The sequence below is a fragment of the Rattus norvegicus genome, chromosome 3 (assembly GCF_021556685.1).
Source record: "Rattus norvegicus strain SHRSP/BbbUtx chromosome 3, alternate assembly SHRSP_T2T, whole genome shotgun sequence".
NCBI lineage: Eukaryota > Metazoa > Chordata > Mammalia > Rodentia > Muridae > Rattus > Rattus norvegicus.
In genome coordinates, this window is record NC_141536.1 from 71406027 (window position 1) to 71425559 (window position 19533).

Genomic DNA, 19533 nt, shown 5'->3' on the forward strand with positions numbered 1-19533 from the left:
TGCAATGCATGAATTATTTTCTTGAATTGTAGAAAATTTTAAAAGTATTACTTTTATTTTACATAAAAATATACTTTAAAGATGGTGAAAAAGAATGCAAACTCCAAAAAAACTGGAAAGATATTACCAAGCTACTCATCACCTAGCACACTGACTGGAAAAGTGACAGTGTTTTAAAGAGTGATGCAATGCATTTGAATCTAGTGCCTTTTCTCACCTTCCAACACCTGGAAGATATCTAACATTCCAATGGTGGAACATAGAGTATAAAGATTATGTCCTTTATCATCTAGTATGAGAAAGAAGATAAAATCTGGAGCAGCCAAGCAAAAGAAATGATGGAAGAATAGAAACAGACACTCTCACGTGTGTGTTTGTGTTTGTGTGTGAGTGTTTGTGTGTGTGTGTGTGTGTGTGTGTGTGTGTGTGTGTGTGTGTGTGTGTGTGGTTAAAGAAGGAAAATATCTTAAAGTAGCATGTATAGATGTTTATATATTTTTTGGCAAATGGAACCTGTCACTCTCATGAAAAGGAATAAAAGCACTGTTATTTTCACAGCTAGGTACATACAGGTTATATATCAATCACAAGAAGCAAATAATCATAAGCAGGATAATCAGATGTGAAAATTTATTGATAAAAATTAGTATTAATATTTGAAATTATTTATGGAATAAGGCAAGAATTCACACATGAATGCCTGCATCTTCTTTCATTAGAATGAAGATTGAAATAGCATCTTTGCAGCATGTACCTCTGCATGCCAGAAGACATCACATACCATTATAGATGGCTGTGTTGGCTGGGCATTGAACTCAGGACCTCTAAAACTAGGGACATGTACAGAGGGTCAGGAAATTGAAGGGAGGTGTGTAGTGGGGGATGTGGAACAGGGAGTAGCCACCAGAAAGTCCCAGGTGCTAAGAAAGCAAGAGGCTCCCAAGAACTAGTGGGGATAACATGAGTGGAAATGCCCAACAAAGAAGAGAGAGAACCTTTAGAGACAGTATGAAGTTTAGACATTGCCCCCAGTTGAGGGATAGGGGCCACCCACTCATCTCAAAAATTTTAGAATTGCTCCTGTCTAAAGAAAATACAAGGACAACAAGAGGAGCAGAGACTGGAGGAAAGGCCATCCAGAGACTGACCCACCTGGGGATCCATCCCATTTGCTGCCACCAAACCCAGACATTATTGCTGATACAAAGAAGAACTTGCAGACTGGAGCCTGGTGTAGCTGTCTCTTGCCAGAGCCTGACCAATACAGATACGAATGCTTGCAGCCAACCATTGAACTGGGCATGCGAACCACAATGAAGGAGTTAGGGGAGGATTGAGGTGCTGAAAGGGTCTGCAACCCCATAGGAAGAACAACAATATCAACCAACCAGGCTCCCCAGAGCTTCCAGGGACTAAACCACCAACCAAAGAATACACATGGAGAGACCCTTGGCTCCAGCTACATATGTAGCAGAGGATGGCCTTATATGCCATCAATGGGAGGGAAGGTCTTTGGTCCTGTGAAGTCTTGTTGCCCCAGTGTAAGGGAATGCTAGGGCAGTGAGGCAGAAGCGGGTGGGTGGGTGGGTGGGTGGGGGAACACTCTCACAGAAGCAGGAGGAGGGAGGATGTCATAGGATGTTTGCCAAGGGGAAACCAGAAAGATAACATTTGAAATGTAAATAAATCAAATAACCAATAAAACAACAAAAAACATAAAAGAACGAAGACTGGTTCTCTTCATGAGATGTTTATTTAAAATGTAAAGAGATGGTAAAAACAAACCAGGTGAATATAATTAGGTAGTGTCATAAACAGAGTCTATAAATCTTTCACATTCATTTCCTCATCCTAAACATTCACAAAGGAAAAACAATAGAAGAAACAAATTTTTAACCCACTTAAAAATGTTGTAGAAATTTAAAATCATTACTTTTTAAACACCAAATAAATATAAAAATAAATATAGATTAAATTACACTGATTGTTTATTACACTAGATTCAATAAAGTGGAAATCTTACAAGACAGCTGAGCATGAGTCGGTAAATTTACATCTCAAAGCATGATTTACATTTAAGTGGCATAAAACTGGACCGCTTATGGTTAAGTGGATCAATAGCCTGCTCCTGCAAAACCAAGTTGGCTCTAGCACCCAAGTGGTAGCCAACAACCATTTATAACTCAAGTGTCAGAAGACAGAATGTCTTTTTCTGGTCTACATGTGCACCAGGCACACATGAATGTTGTACATATATACAATTATCTAAATCATTCATATAGAAAAGAATCTGTACAGAAGAATATTTATACTTTGTGTTATGATATGCCATTGAAATGTGCGCAGATTTTTTAATTGCCTTATATATTTTTATTAGATGAGCAATTTATGAACTGAAATGACCTTTTTTTTTTTTTTCGGAGCTGGGGACCGAACCCAGGGCCTTGCTCTTGCTAGGCAAGCGCTCTACCACTGAGCTAAATCCCCAACCCCTCTGAAATGACCTTTTAATAATTTAGTATAACCCATAAACAAATATTGGTTCACATTTCAAATTCTAAGATAGTATAGTATCAATAAGTTTGTGTTATATTTTTTGAAGTTACTCTATTTCCTAACTATTAAATCAACTATTTGAAATCATCAAGTTCTTTTTAACTTGCAGTGACATGGTTTGTTACAAAAAGAGTTTTCTGTCAATGACTCTCAGAAGAGCATTTTTCACATCTTTGTTTCTCAGACTGTAGATCAGTGGGTTCAGCATGGGAATGACAATGGTGTAGAATACAGAGGCTACCTGAGCTTGGGTGAGGGATGATGTGTTATCAGGTTGCAAATAGGTGAAAATCAAGGAGCCATAGAAGACAGTGACACCTGTGAGGTGAGAGGCACATGTAGAAAAAGCCTTCCACCTGCCAGCTGCTGACTGAATCTTAAGGATGGCTGAGATGATGGTCAGATAAGTGAAAGTAATGATGAGAAGAGAACTGAGGAGTGTGAAACCAGCTAGAACAAAGATCACCAATTCTGTGTTGAAGGCATCTACACAGGACAGGGCTAAAAGAGCTGTGGTGTCACAAAAGAAATGATTAATATAGGGATCACAGAGAGGCAAACTGCTTATCACACAGATGGATATCAGAGAATTTGTGAAGCCTATCATGTATGGTATTACTGCCAGCCAGTTGCACACCTTCTGGGACATAATCACAGAATATAGTAAGGGATTGCAGATTGCTACATAGCGATCATAAGCCATGGATCCCAGAAGGAAACACTCACTGCACACTAAACCGACAAAGAAGTACATCTGAACAAAGCAGCCTACAAATGATATTGATTTCTGTGTGGACTGGAAATCAACTAGTGCCTTGGGTGTCACAGTGGAGGAATAAAATATGTCAATGAATGCTAAATTGCTAAGGAAAAAGTACATAGGAGTATGAAGCTGGGAGTCAATTCTAATTAACATGATCAACCCAATGTTGCCCCACACAGTGAATAAGTAGATGAAAAGGAATATTAAGAACAGACTGACTTGTAATTCCGGGTGATCTGAAAATCCACTAAGCATGAAGACTGTCACTTTTGTGAAATTATTCTCTGTCATTTTTTATGATGTAATCACTGACTTAAACTTGAATAAACAGTAAAAAATTAAAGGCACACTAAAGAGAAAAGATCCAACAATCAGTGACTACTTGTCCTCCAGCATTGACAGCAAAATGGATAGGTAGTAAATGCTCAAAGATGATGTTATGAAGTTCTTATTAATTTTAATTACTTAACAATTTTTTACTTGTGTGCATATCTGTGTTTTACCTGAATGAAAATCCTTGAAAATATTAGAAGGGGTTGTTGGAAATTTGGATGCTGAATTTTCATATTTTGAGGAGCTGCCTGATATGTGTGGTGTTCCACAACTCTGGTCCTCTGAAGAAGCATTAGGTTCACTTAACCTCTAAGCCACATCTCCAGCTTCTGACTTATTTTAAAGAAGATGACAGATTCTATTGGATATTGCAATGAATTCTTATGTAGAATATTTTAATGCTTCAAAATATCAAGACAAAGTGTCCAGAATAATTACAAGATACTTCTGCTAAGTTTCACTATATTCTATCCAACTCTCTTACTGAGACAAAATTTTATTCCTATGAATTTATTTATTGGAATCAATTGTATTGTAGCCTTAGGAAATATAAAGCTTTTAAAAAGAAACTTGAAGAAAGAAACTATAACTAATTCATTTAATTATAATGTCATATAACAACCTTAAATTAAGTTGTAGACAAAATGACAACATCCAATATAGTCTCAGAATCAGTATATGTCTGTTACTTTTTATATTGGAAAACTATAAACATGTAGCTCAAATTGTATTCACATAAAAATTTCTTCATGTTTCTCTATTTTCTGTCACTTGTACTTTTTGTCCATTGATGATTTAAGTCCTGCTGCAGATTTTCATTTAAAACATAATTCCAATACTTTCAACTATGAAGGTAGGGGTCAAGAAAATATCCAATTACAGCACACATGAAATCAGAAAATAAGTTCATTGTTCAAAAGTGGTTCCCAAAACTGTGAGGAAAATGCTGAAAACAAACATTTAAACCAGAGTTAGAAAGTGGTCTCATGAAAATGGGAGACCTTACGTTTTCAATGCTTTTACAAACACATAAGAAAAAGTGAAACTACCATGCATATGAAGCAAATCTGTTTTTATATACAACACATCATACCAAAGGTACTTGAATCTTGTATAATCAAGTGATCATTTAATGTGCCTCATGCCCCCAAATATTCCTATTTATTTATTATAGAGAAATTGATCAATGACAGTGTATTTACTTGTTTTTCACTGAATATTTTTTGTTAGAAACAATGTTAACAATACACATTTTGTTAACATCAAATTTTTATCTTTATATACAAAATTATATACAAAATTATACTTCATTACGTTAGGCTACATAAAGAGAAAATTTAGTTTTATATTACAATAATTTAAAAATATTCTTAGTGGCAGAGACTGCCTTTCTTTTTTCTCAACAGAAACCTTTCTGGACTCCCTAAGTTACTACCTGAGCCAGGGACTACCATGACAGGAATAGATGATTCATTTCACAAAGTTTAGAGTGAACAACCAAAACATTCTCTAAAATTTACTCTATTAACCCACCTTTAAAAATCTCTACATTCACATTCCATAGCCTCGGTCAAGAGATGAAAGGTGAAAGAAATCAGTCATGCTAGATCTGTAATGATTTACACATCAATTGTTATATAATGGACTGAACTGACAAAGAAGAGTAAAACTAACTCCAGTGCTTTCATCTATGGAAAGGTCTCTCTGCCACCACATACTAACAGCTGTGAACACATTATTTAATATCATTCTATTTAAAAATGGATACATTGTTCAGAAATAATATGTAAAGCAAGATAACCAAATTAAGTGAGTTTAAACAAACACTGGCTTTGGAAATTCTCAGAAAACAACCAAAGTATCACCTCCAACGCCTCTGTGTACTCTGTGTAGACTTCAAGGTAAGCACATATGTGGTGTCCCTGAAGTTCGCTATCTGGTCAAAATTAGAATATATTATCAAAACATGACAGGTGATCCTAGGTTAAAAAGAAGCTCCTTTAATTAAGTCATTTCTCCTGAAGATTACAAGGGCTTGGGATATTACTTAGCTATTTAGTAAAATGTACTCACATATAAAATGATATTTAATAGAAGCATATTATAAAGGAATGAGAAAAACGAGGTACCCAGCCTCAGTGTGCTGGTATAAAGTTTATTTTGATACTAAAATATCTTTAAAATAGTTTAAAATATCTATAAAATCAATTATATTTTAAAATATCTATAAAATAAAATTCAAGTACTTTCTATAAAGATCAAATATAGCAAGGATAAAATTTCAAAACCCTAATCTTACAAAAGATATCATTGTTGTAACATATTAAAAATAATTAAGATATACAAGTTAATGGTCAGTCATTTTCAGTACAAATGTAATTTTTTCAGGGAAAAGCTGATTTTTGAGCGATTTTATCTGACATCATACAGTATGTTATATGTTGTCAAAATTAAGCCTAAAGCAAGAAAAGCAAAACAAAGTTTACTTAAGAGATTTTTACTGTAAAGTAGTATCCAAATCAGTTATATAAAAATGACTCTGAAAGGTTGATTAGAATATGCTAAATTTACAACACACTTACATAACAGGAGACTCAGACTTAAGTCATTCCCCTAAATGGAGGACCGATTCACCAAAAAAAGTTGAAGGAAAAGGATACTTGGGAAATAAGACCTGCCAGAAATCTGTTGTTTCTGCCTCCAGCTGCATGATCACCTCTGGCTGTGTAGACCTAATCACATCTTTCAGTATAAGTCAACTAGTTCTGGTTCTGGCCTGCTCGCCCCCCCCCAAAAAAAATATAGTCTTCTAATCTAAAGATGGGTTAATCCTCATGTCTCAGAGTACAGGGGGTAGATTTCTTTGTCCAGTGAACAATCTCAGAGTCTATATCCATACTCTAAAAGCCTCAATCACGGGAGAGGCAAATAGAAATTATTCTGTCCTCAATATCTCCAAAGCTGACATTTAGGATGTTGTCACCAGGAGACCTCTACATTAGCCTGCCTCCCAACTGCTTTGCAACCTGTATGCCAGTTACATTAAAATGACCTTCACACTGTCATTTCTTCTTCTTAGCAAAAATTAATTTCCGAGTCCACAGCATAACTACCCACGTAGCCTGACTGAAGGAGCCTGACAAATACTCTACAATTAAATTCTCAGCTTTGAGAAGTTATTCAGAATATCCAAGTGCTGTGCTTAACAGTTGGCTTTATAGAGATAATAGCCAATTAATAATTCTATAAAGTGATGAACTAAATTTCTTAGGAAACATGCATATTTGTAAAAGGAAAAGGACATCTAGTGTGAAAATCATAGACAAAATTTTATAGATATATCTACAGAAAATTGCCCATGAGTTATGAAAAGATTATGATGCTTACAAGACTTACATAGAAAGTATATTTCTCTTTCTGCAACCTTACATTTACCTCGATAATAATAGCTTTTACCTCCTTTGAAGCTCTAAGTACCATGATTCACTGACACAGTGAATTGGATCCATGATTATCAGTCTTGCTGTTGATGGTGTTACTTAACACAGTTATTTTCCTCTATTGTGTACCATTGTATGTCATGATATTGATAGCTGTTAATTTACCTTACCATGATGAATTAGAAAGAATAGGTAACATGTAGAAGAATGCAGATCGATCCATGCTTATCACCCTGTACAAAGCTTAAGTCGAAGTGGATCAAGGACCTCCACATCAAACCAGACACACTCAAACTAATAGAAGAAAAACTAGGGAAGCATCTGGAACACATGGGCACTGGAAAAAATTTCCTGAACAAAACACCAATGGCTTATGCTCTAAGATCAAGAATTGACAAATGGGATCTCATAAAACTGCAAAGCTTCTGTAAGGCAAAGGACACTGTGGTTAGGACAAAACGGCAACCAACAGATTGGGAAAAGATCTTTACCAACCCTACAACAGATAGAGGCCTTATATCCAAAATATACAAAGAACTCAAGAAGTTAGACCGCAGGGAAACAAATAACCCTATTAAAAAATGGGGTTCAGAGCTAAACAAAGAATTCACAGCTGAGGAATGCCGAATGGCTGAGAAACACCTAAAGAAATGTTCAACATCTTTAGTCATAAGGGAAATGCAAATCAAAACAACCCTGAGATTTCACCTCACACCAGTGCGATTGGCTAAGATCAAAAACTCAGGTGACAGCAGATGCTGGCGAGGTTGTGGAGAAAGAGGAACACTCCTCCATTGTTGGTGGGATTGCAGACTGGTAAAACCATTCTGGAAATCAGTCTGGAGGTTCCTCAGAAAATTGGACATTGAACTGCCTGAGGATCCAGCTATACCTCTCTTGGGCATATACCCAAAAGATGCCTCAACATATAAAAGAGACACGTGCTCCACTATGTTCATCGCAGCCTTATTTATAATAGCCAGAAAATGGAAAGAACCCAGATGCCCTTCAACAGAGGAATGGATACAGAAAATGTGGTACATCTACACAATGGAATACTACTCAGCTATCAAAAACAACGAGTTTATGAAATTCGTAGGCAAATGGTTGGAACTGGAAAATATCATCCTGAGTGAACTAACCCAATCACAGAAAGACATACATGGTATGCACTCATTGATAAGTGGCTATTAGCCCAAATGCTTGAATTACCCTAGATCCCTAGAACAAACGAAACTCAAGACGGATGATCAAAATGTGAATGCTTCACTCCTTCTTTAAATGAGGAAAAAGAATACCCTTGGCAGGGAAGGGAGAGGCAAAGATTAAAACAGAGACTGAAGGAACACCCATTCAGAGCCTGTCCCACATTTGGCCCATACATATACAGCCACCCAATTGGACTAGATGGATGAAGCAAAGAAGTGCAGACCGACAGGAGCCGGATGTAGATCGCTCCTGAGAGACACAGCCAGAATACAGCAAATACAGAGGCGAATGCCAGCAGCAAACCACTGAACTGAGAATAGGTCCCCTATTGAAGGAATCAGAGAAAGAACTGGAAGAGCTTGAAGGGGCTCGAGACCCCAAAAGTACAACAATGCCAAGCAACCAGAGCTTCCAGGGACTAAGCCACTACCTAAAGACTATACATGGACTGACCCTGGACTCTGACCCCATAGGTAGCAATGAATATCCTAGTAAGAGCACCAGTGGAAGGGGAAGCCCTGGGTCCTGCTAAGACTGAACCCCCAGTGAACTAGTCTATGGGGGGAGGGCGGCAATGGTGGGAGGGTTGGGAGGGGAACACCCATAAGGAAGGGGAGGGGGGAGGGGGATGTTTGCCCGGAAACCGGGAAAGGGAATAACACTCGAAATGTATATAAGAAATACTCAAGTTAATAAAAAAAAAAAAAAAAAAAAAAAAGAAAGAATAGGTAAATTAACTAAGTCAATTATTTTGTGCATATTAGAACTCCTATTTTCCCTCAATCCTGTATCCGTGTTGAAAATGATCCCTTGCCAGCATATTTATAGAGGCTGCACAACAAAGGATTGTCTCCAACAATCTGTGGTATGCAGACACTGAAACACAGACCTCTCCATAATCTTAAAATCACCTAATAAAGAAGTTTTCCAGCTGCCATATTTGATCTCTTGAGGTTTGTCTTTAATTATACTCTAAGGTCTATACCTAAATTGCAAGAAAATGTCTCCAATGAAGACATTATCACTGCATGAAATTGTGGTATTACTGGTCTATCTGTTGCATTTAAAACCCAGGATTGAGCAACACTGTAATATTTCAATTACTGACTTTATATTTTATCTTTAATTATCCTATTTATATTCACAAATTCATAATTTTTGTTAATTTTAAGATTTTACATAATATAATATGAAATAATGCAAAAATAGAATATCTTGGATACTATAATTTTTATAAAACATGAATTTGGGGTAATGTCTATTGGTATATATTAGTTTTTTGCCAATGTGTCTTTCCTTGGTGAAATATTTATATTTTTCAAGGAAAAAATACAGTTTTTGTCAATTATAAAGTGAAGCATTTTACAGATTTAAAATTATTGCTTCTAAGCTAAATACACAAAAGCAATGTTCAAGACCCTAATCTATGATTTCCTACTTTATTAAACTATGAATAAGTAATGGTAAAAAAAGAATAAAAGAAGGTAATGGAATATTGAATAATACTATGATGAATTATATACTTGCATGAGATTGTTAAAAATAGAAACTTATATGATTGAAGAAATGCTATAAGCAATCCAATATTTTGAGGAACATTACCAAGAATATTATTAGAGAAATAAAAATCTTTGAAGTTTGTCATTAAGAACAATGACTATAAAGGAGAGAAAAAACATCAAGTGATCAAATAAAATGAAATCCACAATAACAGGATATAACAAAAGCTAGATATTTTAAGAAAAAATAAGTAATTAGAGAAATCTTTATTAAAGGTGAGGCAAGGTGCAGCATGTATCCTAGAAATTTGACTCTGAAGTAAAAATATAAGGACAAAATATAAGGGTCATGCAGAGCTGAAAGAACAAAAGTAGAAATCTTTTAGTGATTAATGGCTTTCTGCTCCGGTGGATTTCAAAAGAAAGGAGAAAGATGAATAATGAACAAGAAACCCATGCGAGGAGCAACTGGGAGAAAGACTCACCAATGAATGTTCAGAGACAGAGATGTGCTTAGGCTGACTTTGTCCATGACACAATTTTTATGGAACTATTTCAGAATGCATAAACGTAATAATGGGGAATACCTGTGAAAGTGGTTGATTTTTTTTTGGACTTTTGTTTGGGGGTTTTGGTTTTTAATTGTGGTTTTTGGTTTTCTCTGTTTAACAGCTCCCGCTGTCCTGGAGCTCATTTTGTAGACCAGGCTGACCTTCAACTCACAGAAATCTGCCTGCCTCTGCTTTCTTAGTCCTGAGATTAAAAGTGTGTTGGAGATTTCTTTTTTTTCCACGTTTTTATTAGATATATTTCTTTACTTACATTTCAAATGTTATTCCCTTTCCTATTTTCCTGTCCATAAGCGCCCCCATCCCCTCCCCCTCCCCCACATGGTGTTTTCCCACATCCACCTCCCCTTAACCAACCCCCCCCGACTTTCCCCTGGACTGGGGGGTCCAACCTTGGCAGGACCAAGCGCTTCCCCTTCTACAGGCATTGAGCAAAGTTACTTTGTCATTGTAGAGGAAAGAGACAGGGTAACAGAGCCAAAGGTCCAGTGAAAATGTGAATGTGGCCCTACTCAGGCATTTTTTTGGATGTCTTAGTTATACTGAGGAACAAAATACTACTTCACCACGTGTTTATTTTTTTTCCAAAGGAAGGGCAACGGTATCTTCTTTTTTTAAAATTTTTTATTAGATATATTTCTTTACTTATATTTCAAATGTTATTCCCCTTCCCGGTTTCCTGTCCATAAGCCCCCATCTCCTCCCCTCCCCATCCCCCATACAGGTACTCCCCCCATACATTCCCCTTATTAGCCCCCCATAATCCCCCGCACTGGGGGTTCAACCTTGGCAGGACCAAGGGCTTCCCCTTCCACTGGTGCCCCAACAAGGCTATTCTCTGCTACATATGCAGTTGGCACCCTGGGCCAATCCATGTATAGTCTTTCGTTAGTGTTTTAGTCCCTAGAAGCTCTGGTTGTTTGACCTTGTTGTTTTTATGGGGTTGCAAGCTCTTTCAACTCTTTCAATACTTCCTCTAATTCCCCCCAAGGGTGTCCTGTTCTCAGTTCTCACCACTTTAAAACATAAACTTAAAAATGGTCTAGAACTTGGAATTTCTAATGGGTAAGGAAGCTTAATGAAAATATATAAGTATTTTCTCTAAAACTTTTGTTATTCACAGGGGATGAATCCTAAGATACATCATAGATTCTAAAATGCATGGTGTTTGAGACTTCACATAGTGGTACCATATCTCTATATAATGTTTGTAGAATATGCCCCCCCAACTTTCTGTTGCCCTTAATATTTCATGCAATTTAACAAACCTAATTATATGTTTATTGTTGCTATCCTGTAATTTACTTGTATATTTATTATTATTTTTACTTTGTTTTTCTTGATTTCAATCTCTGGAAGGTTTTCATGGAACAGCTATATGAAGGACCAGCTGTATTGACCTTTCCTTGCATGGATAACTGTTATAAAATTCAGCTGATATACTCTCCTTCTCAAACAGAATGTAATTTCACTCTTTAAATATTTTCTTCTGTTATATGTCTTCTTGAGTAACTAAATCCACAGGAAAAATATATGTAAAAATTAGAGTATTATCTTAGTTTGAGTTACTATTCTGTTCGTAAAATACATTTATCAATGCAACACTGGGAAGAATGGGCTAATTGGGCTTACATTTCCATAACATTCCTTATCATCAAAGGAAGTCGGGACCAGCACACAATTGGGGAAGGAATCTGGGGACAGGAGCTGCTGCAGAGGCCATGAGTGATGCTGCTCACTGGCTTGCTCACCATTGAATATTAACCCTGTTTCTATAGAAACTAGGACCACCAGCCTAGGGGATACCCAGACCATAATGGGCTGGGGCCTCTCCCATCAGTCACTAATTAAGAAAATACCCCAAAAGCTTTCCTATACCACAATCTTTTAGAGGCATTTTCTCAATGAAGGCCACTTTCTCATGGCTTTGGCTATGTCAAGTTAACAGAAAATAACCAGGAGAGATATATCATCATGTACAAACTTTCATTATCATTTGATTATCATTTTGCAGGTTAAAAGTCTTATCTACTCAATATTTAAAATGGAGTGTATATATGAGTCAACTTAAGATGTGTAATGATGAGCTGTTATTCAGAAGGCTCTTTGGGTAACCTGAGAACTATTTTAATTTGTTTTTGAAAATTTATTACAGGGTAAACTTACAAACATGCATTTTGGTGAGATGTGATGCAAATGTTTTCTATGTAACTATTCTGAAATAAACTGTGGTATATGTAGAAACAATAAAATAAAGATTATTTAACTTATTAATATAAGTTAAAAGTCTATACTTTTGCTGTATGAAAAATGAAAATTCATAGGCATAATTGAAACTTGATGTTTATTTATCTGTATACACTAATACTTGAGATTATATTTATTATTCTTGACACATGAACACAACTTTTATTTTGCAATCACATTACTAATATTAAAATATGTCTGATATCATGTTTAGTGTTTGCTTCCTTGTTTAGACAGAACAGCAGAACACTCCAGATTTTATTCCCCTCTTGGTCCACATCCCATACCTTCTCCCTGTTCACACCTCTGTCTCCACAAGGATGTCCCCACTCCACTCCACCAGACCTGTAAACTCCCTGGGGCCTCCAGTCTCTTGTGGGTTAGGAGCATCTTCTCTGATTGAACCCAGACCTGGCAATCCTCTATTGTGTATTTGTTGGGGGCCTCATAGCAGCTGGTGTATGCTACCTGGTTGGTGATCACCAACCAGGAAACAATCTTTTATAAAGGACACTATATTTTTCAGAATCATAATTTGAGCATTACAAATATGAAATGTAGATATCAGTAACATGAAATTAGTTTAAAAAAAGAAGACTTATGAGATTCTGAAGGGCAAACAGCAATCAAAAGTAAAAACAAAACACAAAAAACTTCTGTCAGAGTACCCTTATGTGTACCTAAGACAGAAGTCTGTGAAAACAGATATGGCAATAATACACTCTTTTTGATATCTTCACACTAGAAAGAAGAGAACGTACCATGATTCTTCCTATGTGGAGTTTTACTGTTTTTAGAGAACAAGACAGGAACGCTAACTCACTGTAGCATGATTCAACCACTCTGCATGCTTCCTATCTGCTTTTAGTTTTTCAGTAAACATCATTTGTTTTTTGTGCAAATTTACCCTGTCTCCCCTTCTACTATTAAACTATATATACAGACATATGTAATTGTGTCTGTAACTGTTAAGAAAGTGGATCCTTTATGTGATCACAATGAATATTAACAAACTTGGCTTTCTATTCCATCAATATTCTTTTGACATACTTAAGCCCTCACCTATGTTCCATCAGTAACATTAATGCAATTTTTGTGATTTGAATCTGCCCTCAAAATAACTTTCAAACTGAGGGATCTAGCTAGGAAATGTAGCTGAGGGATGTAGTAGGAAATTGCAATCACTTAATATTATATATTATTTATAATAGATTAATATAATATATAATATATTGTGGCATATATGTCACAAATATATGTGATAATGAATATTATAGTGAATACATAATATTTTCAATAACATTAAAATTAAAATTCTAACATGAATGTGTGTTTAAACATAAAAGTCTTTTAAAATACCTTGATTTAGGCATTTAAACACATAGTCTATAGAATTAATAAATTTGACTTAAACATATAAGCTCCATTTTACTGAGACAGTATTTTTCTCTTAATCATCCTTCTCATGGCTTCTTTGGCCTCTTTGTTTCTCACACTGTATATTAAAAGATTCAGTACTGGCAGCAAAAGTGTGTAAAACACAGATAAGATTTTTTCTGTATCTTGTGGGAAGCTTGAGCTGGTTCCCAGGTAAGTAGATATCACTGTTCCATAGAAGAGAGTTACTACAGTTAGGTGGGAGGCACATGTGGATAAGGCCTTATAACTTCCCCTGGCAGAATTTGTTTTTAGGACAGTGATAAGAATTCCCAAATAGGAACTAACTACTATCAGAAAAGTAGTTATGGATGTAGCACCAGAAAGAACAACGAATAAAACCTCACTGGCATAGGTATCAGAGCAGGAGAGCTGAAAGAGCAATGGAATGTCACAGAAATAATGGTCAATGACATTGGGCCCACAAAAAGTCAAATTGAGAAGGCTCCTCAAGTGGGTAAGGGAGTTGGCACACCCTAGCAGATAAGAGGCTGATACAAGGTAGATGCAAAACGTGGGAGTCATAAGACCTCTGTAGTGAAGTGGACTGCAGATGGCAAGATACCTATCATAGGCCATTGCAGCCAAGAGGAAGCATTCTGCAGTCAGGAACATGTTGACACAGGAATACTGTAGAAGACAGCCTTGGTACGAGATGCTGTTTTGCCCTACCAAGTAGTTTATCAGCATTTTGGGAAGAAAGACTGATGAGTAGGAGAAATCCAAGAAAGCCAAGTGACTAAGGAAAAAGTATTTGGGGGAATGAAGCTGGGCAGTAGCTAAAATTATCACAATAATCCAGAAATTGCCTGCTACAGTAATGACATAAATTAAGAGAAACAGCACAGAGAGTACAGTATTCAGTAGAGGGTCCTCAGTCAGGCCCAGTAGGATAAACTCAGTTATCACAGTCAAATTTCTGTCAGCCATTAATGTGACTCCTTTATAAGAGATCTGTAACAAGAGGGAAAAAATGTCCAAAGATTACAGTTTATAGACATGAAATCATTCAATTAGCATCTTTTAAATCTGCAAAGCTTTCATCATTAAATAAAACAATCCAAATTATATTTAAATTACCCAAGTGTGAAAAGTTGGCTCTTAAAAACTTTTTTCTTGGCTCACATCAAGGAAATAGGATTGTGTCTTATATGAATGAAAATTCTTGCAGAAACTGCAACACTCTTTGTTAGACACAGTAATAATCAAGTCTAATTTGTTTCCTGATAGAAAGTTAAGCCAGTGGGTCTTGATATGAGAATATTCTAAATTACAAGAATAAGTCAGAAGAACTTCACCTTCCAGTAGTGGACATTTACTGTGAAGAATAAAACATCCAAATAAACAAAAGTTCTCTTGTCAATTAACAATTTGGAGAATTGGAAGGAAGAGAGCCATGATCTGCATATAATATATGAAAAAAAATTTTAAAAATGTTCTCTTGGACAGGTGTCTCCTCACAGCAATAGAAAAGTAACTAAGATAGTATTTTTGACTGAAATTGTACTTCTTTCCTTTTAATTTATAAAATTTAAAATATTAAATATAAAAATCATCTAAAATATCCAGTATCATATTTAGAAAAGTTAAAGAGTAAAACATAATATAAATATATTAAGTAGATTGTAATCATAAGTATGTTTTCATAAACATACAGACATATAGAAAATGTGATTCAATTTGTAGTATATAATAAAAGAAAATAACATTCAGGGAATCAGCACTATGAAATAAAAAGGAATTTCCATGAATTTTATCTCTTTAAATTATCTTGCTCCAGTGCTGGACAAAATTGGCTTTCATGCAATAAATAGAACTTACCATAAATGCTCTGATTTGCTACAGCGTTTACTCTTTAAGTGTGGGTTAGCCTGCACCAGATATTTTTATAATGTGCTGATTTTATCTTCTGTCCTTTGACCTCTGAAATAATTGCTACAAATATATTTAAGCAAGAATGTGTACTCTATTGACGTACTTGATGACTTTCAGATCCATCTTTCAGTTCACAAAAGACAGAACATTAGCCTAACTTGATTTTAAAATATAGCCTCAAATATGCAGTGTCACTGGCTTTTTGTAACATTTCAAAAATACGTGAGAAATTAATGTTTACGAAATATTCTAAATGAAATAATTCTAGGAATATATAATATGCTGGCCTAGCAGAGATTTAATAAGATAAATTTAGAGAATTTAGAGAATTTCACGTAAGTTTGACAGGAAACTTCATTTTAGCTGAACAACAATAAATATAATATTTCACAATCAATGTACCTGAATTACCCTGAGAAAGACATTTCCCTGACCTTTATAGTAAAGGATGATCAGAGGCTCAAATTTCTCTGTAGCTATTAAATAACTAGTAAAATATTGCAAATTAGTATTCACTTTCTATACTTTATTGAAAACACAAGTCTATAATGATGGATTATTTCTACCAAAGCTCTCTGCATCTTTTACAACTAAGCAGCTTTCTGTTCAAACAAAGGGAAGTTGTAGATTTACCTGGAAGCATCCTGAAAACCTGTCACACTTAACATATGCATTCCTGGTCTAAGACTAAAATTATGGAAAATAAATCCAAAATAAATGTGTGATGAGTAACTTCACAATCACATTTTAGATTAATGTATTTTAAAATAAATTTTGGTTTAATGGTTTTCAGCATTTGTCCTTATTGAGATTTATTTTAAGGAAACTGAATTTGTGATATTTTCTGGTTTTGTTCAATTTCAGTGATTTCATAATGGATAATTTAATTTACAAAATTTCTATTTTGTCTGGACTATGTTTTTTTCTTTTCTTTTGCTTAGAGTAAGTTTATTTCAATAAATGAAAATCCCAGTCTAATACTTAGTTGATCTAATGAAGCTAAATTTTATTTTATGGTTTCCTTATTCAAATTCAGAAAAAAAAAGTAGTTAATAGGAAACCTTCCTGATTAGAAATGATATCTTCCACTAAATTCCCTTTTTAACTTTCAAATAAGAAAGATAAACACCATTAAGCATAGCTGTCTGAGGAAATGTAGAATAAGCTTACAGTGTGCCATCGAAGTGAACACAGACCGAGATATTTGTCTGAATCCGTTTCCTGAATTGCATGCTCAGAATGACAACACTTTGCATCACATTATTTTACTGCTTAGGGACATTGATCAGTTTGAAGACGTGGGAAGTCAATTATATTAATAAATGCTGTGTTGCAATCTACAAGCAGGATGCCTACCTGATGTGAAGAATCAGAGTTGGTCTGTGTCTAAATTTCCTTACTGTTGAGTTTATATTTGGCTTTTTGCCTTTGGGGGAATAGAATCTCCAGGGCACTGTAAATGCTGGGATTCATTAAAAATGCTACAGTTAGCCCTGAGGAAATTAAGGACCTTGGTGTACTTCCAAAATGAAATACTATAATGGAAAGAAAATGTATTTTCTATCAAATTATTTTCTATTTTAACATTGATTTATTTATCCTTTTATATGTGTTATACATGATTTTAGTGTATATCACCTACTGAAAACTCATTCTATAACTATATTGTTATTTGTTATTTGTAATAATTATATATATAAATATATATATAGTGAAAACACAAACATGGAGGTGATTTAATTTGAAGTCTATATGTGTACTTATCTTCATCTGCATATAGGCATACACTAGATAGTGTGTGGTATTGGTAATATGGCTAAAGGGGTCACTTGCATATATTTTTCTTTTTTAATTTCTCACTTTATATCCCACTCACTGCACCCTCCCAGCTAACCTCTCTCACCATTCTTCCCACTCCTCCCTCCCCTTCTCCTCTGAGCAAGTGGGGGCTTCCAGAGTATTCCCCCTACCTTGGTAATTCATGCTTTTGCAAGGCTAGATACATCTGCCGACCGTGATACTTTAAGTCTTTGTGAGCCTAGATGTGTCCACTCCCAATGAGGCCAGACAAGGCAGCTCACCTGGAAGAACATATCCCACATGTACGGAACAGCTTTAAGGATAATCCACATTTCAGTTGTTCTGGATCCACATGGAGGCCAAACTGCACATATGCTGTATGTTCAGAGGCCTAGGGCCAGTCTGTGGATGTTCTTTAATTGGTGGTTCAGTCTCTGAAAGCCCCAAGGGTCTAGCTTAGTTGATACTGTTGGTCTTCCTAAGGAGTTCCTATCCTCATTGGAGTCTGAAATCCTTCCCCCATTCTTCCAAATTCCCTCCACTGCTTATATGTGGGTGTCTGCATGTGTCTGAGTCAGCTGCTGGGTAGAGCCTCTCACAGAAAAGCCTAAACTTCTATCTGAAAGTGTAACAGAGTAACATTAATAGAGTCAGGAATTGGTGATTGCCCATGGGATAGACTCATGTTAGGCCAGTTATTGATGGGCTATCCTTTACTTTCTGTTCCACCACCCATCCTGTTTTTGTTTTAGACACCATTAATTTTGGTTCAAAATTTCTGTGGGTGGGTTTGTGTCCCAGTTGTTCCACTGGAGTTCCTTCAAGGTCGGGCAGTCTCTGGACAGCCTTTTCTTCAGATTCTGATCCACTCTTTGTCCCTATATTTCCTTTAGACAGTATCAATTCTGGGTTAAAATTTTAAGAAGTGTGGGTGGGCCCATTCCTCAAATGGGAGCAGTGCCAAACCTCTGAGTACGGTCTCTACAGGTTCTTTCTCCCCTTTGTTGGGGATTTCAGTTAGTGTCATCCATGTTGGGTGCTGGGAGCCTCTTGTGTTCTGGCATATGGAACTTTCTGGTAGTTATCCCCGGTTCCCCCTGCCCCACTGCTAAACACCCCTGTTGAATTTCCTAACGCTCTGTATAACAATCTTGTCTCTTCCCATACTAGATCCTGCCCCCCTTTTTTCTCTCCCACTCCTCTCTTCCTCACAAATCCCTGATGCCCTCTACCTCCCATGATTATTTTGTTCCTCCTTATAAGTAGGATTGAAGCATCCACACTTTGATCTTTCTTCTTTTGAAGCTTCATGTGGTCTGTGGATTTAATCTTGAGTAATCCGAGTTTTAGGGCTAATATCCAATTATCAGTAAGTACATACCATGTGTGTTCTTTTGTATCTGTGTTACCAAACTCAGGATGATATTTTCTAATTCTATTCATTTGCCTATAAATTTCATGAGTCATTGTTTTTGATAGCTGAGTAGTACTAAATTGTGTAAATGTACCATATTTTCTGTATCCATTTCTTTGTTGAAAGACATCTGGGTTTCAGCTTCTGTCTTAAAATACAAGGCTGCTATAAACATAGTGGATCATGTGTCCTTGTTATATGTTGGAACATCTTTTGGGTATACGCCTAGGATTGGTATAGCTGAGTCCTCAGGTAGTAAAAGTACAAAGCCCAATTTTCTGAGGAACCATGAGACTGATTTCCAGAGAGGGTGTACCAGTTTGCAATCCCACCAGCAATGGAGGAGCTTATTTCTTTCTCCACATCCTCACAAACATCTGCTGTTACCTGA

General features: G+C 35.9%; 2 protein-coding genes across 2 annotated transcripts; both read right to left on the reverse strand.

The window, feature by feature from the left end:
• Positions 1-2677: 2677 nt before the first annotated feature.
• On the reverse strand, positions 2678-3610 carry Or8i2 (olfactory receptor family 8 subfamily I member 2). The gene is given in 1 exon segment (NM_001000564.1): positions 2678-3610. A coding segment is annotated over 1 exon segment (933 nt).
• A 10434-nt stretch (positions 3611-14044) lies between these two features.
• Positions 14045-14983, reverse strand: Or5be3 (olfactory receptor family 5 subfamily BE member 3). The gene is given in 1 exon segment (NM_001000671.1): positions 14045-14983. A coding segment is annotated over 1 exon segment (939 nt).
• Positions 14984-19533: the final 4550 nt, after the last annotated feature.